Raw genomic sequence first — 3,124 nt, forward strand, 5'->3', positions numbered from 1 at the left:
GGTGGGCTCGAGGTCTGCGGAAGGTGGGCTCAAGCCCGTGATCTCGTGTTTCAAGGCAAAACGTGGCGTTTCGGGAGGGCCCATCGTAATGCAGTTATTACAGCGATGGCAGAGGGACTCCTCAAGGGCTCCTCTCCCTCAGGCGTGGGAGGACACGTGTCCCTGCAGGCTCATCACCCGTGGCACGTGCACAGAGCGTTCACACTTCCTGCAAGAACACCTTGGTCAGTTCTTCCCTGTGTGTGTGTGTTGACAAGGCATGTGTGGCATTTGCAGGATTTATTAGTTTCCAGAATTACTGCCCAGGGCTCCCCATTCACAAGGAGAGAGTATTAAAGTCCACTGACAACATCAGAGTGCAAGATCTGAGCGCGGGGCACGAGTAGGTTTGCTGTTAGGTTTGCTGTTGAATTTTCGTACCTGTGGGGGCTGGAGGGCTGAGGGTTGGCTGCTTTTTCTCACCCCTACCCTTTCTGTTCCAGCTGTTCTCAACCAGCAGATCCTTCACTGGCTTAAACAGTTTGAATGACCCTGTTTCTGCTGTCCCCAGCACCCCGCTCCTCATTAGTTACCAGGTGAGAACGATGGTTGGGGTGAGCAGGACCAGACACCAGCAGCACCGCGGCGTGGGGGGAGCAGTCCTGCGTCTTTCCCCCTTCCAGAGGGAGCAAGATGAGAAAGCCAGACAGATATGAGCCACTGCCCTCTCCCACCAGTGTCTTATATTTCCCTTGGTGGGACCTCACCACGTTGAAGAATGGTTTGGGCTTTCAGGACTCGTGCCACGCTGAGTGTACAGCTGCTGGGGGTCTCTCGCTCGGGGCAGCTCAGAGCCCAGCTGGGCAGAACTCACGCTCGCCCACAGCCCGTCCAAGGAGTGATGTAAACGTCTTCCCCTAATTCAGTGTGGACTGGGCGTTGAAAATAGCTCTGAAGGCACTTGCTGGGCCCCTGGGGTGGGCTCTCACAGCTGTTTTTCCTCGTGTTGCTGTAGTCTATAAATGAAATTAATTGTTTTTGAAGGGTTTGTGGATTTGCACAGGCACGGTTTAAGTAGTAGCTTCTGGCACTGAGCGTGTCCATAGCTGGGCGAGGACGTAACGTTTGGTCAGTGCTGCGTTTCTTTTCAGTCTCAGGCTCCCGCAGAGGAGGAGGATGAAGGTGAGGAGGAAGAAACAGAAGAGTTGGGACAAACGGAGACCTATGCAGAATATGTACCTTCCAAGTGTGAGTGTCCTGCCGTCGCAGGGGTGTGGGAGGTCGTTAGCTCGGCTGTGGATGTTATTTTCCCGCAGGCCGCATGCGGTGTTTGCTGCGGCGCATCCCAGGCTTGGGATTTTCCTGGAAGAGCTTTACCAGCGCACTGATCCTGTGTTGGTGCTGTGCTCGTTTAACAGAATGCTTTTCCGCCGCCTGCTTTTGGGGGAAGCGTGATTTGGTTTTGGCAATCTAAAATTTCAGTGGAACAAGCAGTGAGGAGCAGAAGGCCTGGGCTTGTCTCCTCTGTGTCTGGGCAGAGCTCTGCAGTCCCGGGTGAGGTGCCCCGTGAGAGCGAGGAGCTCGAGTTCTCTGTTTTCTCTGTTGTCATTTAGCCAAGATTGGGAAGCACCACCCCGACCTCGTGGTTGAGACAAGCACCCTCTCCAGCGTCCCGCCCCCCGACATCACGTACAGCCTGTCCCTGCCGCGCTCCGTTGCCGACAAAGGGTCTCTCTCTGCACTACAGCTGGAGGCCATCGTCTACGCCTGCCAGGTACGGGCTCGCGCCTTCGCGTGCCTTCCCCTGGAAGGAAACTGCCTTTGTGTGGATGGAGTTCTAGAATAACCCCTAATACAGGCGATGGAGCTCTGGAGTCTTTGGCGCTTGGCGTTTCAAATGCCTCTTGAAAGGAGTGTTTGGCGATGGGGAGTTCAGCCGGACCCGTTTCCCAAAGAGGCGAGAATCCCTGACTTGTGCAGAGGGGAGTGCGTTACGTTTTGGGGGCCTTTGCCATAAGCTGCCACGTGTGGGCTTGGCCCTGACGCTCGACTGTCCCTGTGGTTGTTTATCTGAGCAGGAAATGCTCCTGCACCGCTGGGGTGTGTGGAAGGGTTAAGTGGTGCTCTTACAAGCTCACATCAGAGCTGCTAGCAAAGGCGAGCCTAGTTTAATTCCAGTTCTCTTCTTGATTTTGCAGCAACACGAAGTTTTATTACCCAATGGGCAGCGAGCTGGGTTCCTCATCGGGGACGGTGCTGGAGTTGGGAAGGGCAGGACAGTCGCGGGCATCATCTTTGAAAACTATCTTAAAGGGAGGAAAAAAGCTCTGTGGTAAGTTGTTGGGTGGTTGTGGTTTTTTTCTCGTTTCCCTTTTCCCGTAAGACCTTGGAGTTGGCTTGGATCTGGGAGTAAGGAATTCCTTAGTGCTGATGTTGGCTTTAGAGTTGACTCACGCTGTGGCCTTGGGTAAGTCGTTTCCACCTCTTTGTGCCTGTTTGCTCTCTGCGGAGTGGGAATATTTCCCCTGCAGGGATGGGGAGTGAGTCACACATTATGCGCTACTCGGAGTGCAGCCTCGAGCCTGTCCCCTTGCTCTCTTTGAAGCTGGTGGAGGGGTATCCGTGCCCTTCCTGAGGGCAGGCTCAAGCCCCTGGAGTTGGGGGTTTCACTACAGAACACACACAGCTTGCCGGGAGCGGAGTCTGCTGTGGGATCTGGAGGTGGGTGGGCAGCTGGGAATGTGGCAGTTTTGCACACCTACTGCTGCCTTAGTCAGAGCTCTTAGTCACTGTGCGTGCCCGGACTATCTCCTGAGGAGATAACCAGACCCACGTCTCGCTCGGCAGGTTCAGCGTCTCCAATGATCTCAAGTACGATGCCGAGAGAGACCTGAAGGACATTGAAGCCTCCCACATTCCTGTGCATGCTTTGAATAAGGTAGGCAGAGAAGCGGTAACGGGGTGCTGGAAAAGCAGCCCACGGCACCGAGAGACGGATCTGCCCGAGCACGCGGAGCAGCCGTCGCTTCTGCCTTCCTGCCTCCGCGCAGCTGGTGGCACCGGTGGCAGCAGACAGCAGGCTGCGTGCTGTTCCCTCTCATGGCTGCTCTTCCCGCTCTGGACTCTCGCTATTTTTACACGCTCC

The 3,124-nt window shown here is 55.4% G+C and overlaps 1 protein-coding gene across 1 annotated transcript in view; it reads left to right on the forward strand.

Annotated features, from left to right (window-relative positions):
- Positions 1–482: 482 nt before the first annotated feature.
- LOC104280987 (protein strawberry notch homolog 2-like) overlaps positions 483–3,124 on the forward strand; it is a gene marked incomplete at both ends in the record, with an annotated part of 8,492 nt that continues 5,850 nt past the window's right edge. Inside the window, 5 exons of the mRNA XM_009878829.1 lie at positions 483–575; positions 1,131–1,227; positions 1,593–1,753; positions 2,178–2,311; positions 2,827–2,917. Of these exons, the coding sequence (XP_009877131.1) occupies positions 483–575; positions 1,131–1,227; positions 1,593–1,753; positions 2,178–2,311; positions 2,827–2,917 (576 nt within the window). The remainder of the gene's footprint in view (positions 576–1,130; positions 1,228–1,592; positions 1,754–2,177; positions 2,312–2,826; positions 2,918–3,124) is intronic.

The sequence above is a fragment of the Apaloderma vittatum genome, unplaced genomic scaffold, assembly GCF_000703405.1.
Source record: "Apaloderma vittatum isolate BGI_N311 unplaced genomic scaffold, ASM70340v1 scaffold32230, whole genome shotgun sequence".
NCBI classification, from domain to species: Eukaryota; Metazoa; Chordata; class Aves; order Trogoniformes; family Trogonidae; genus Apaloderma; species Apaloderma vittatum.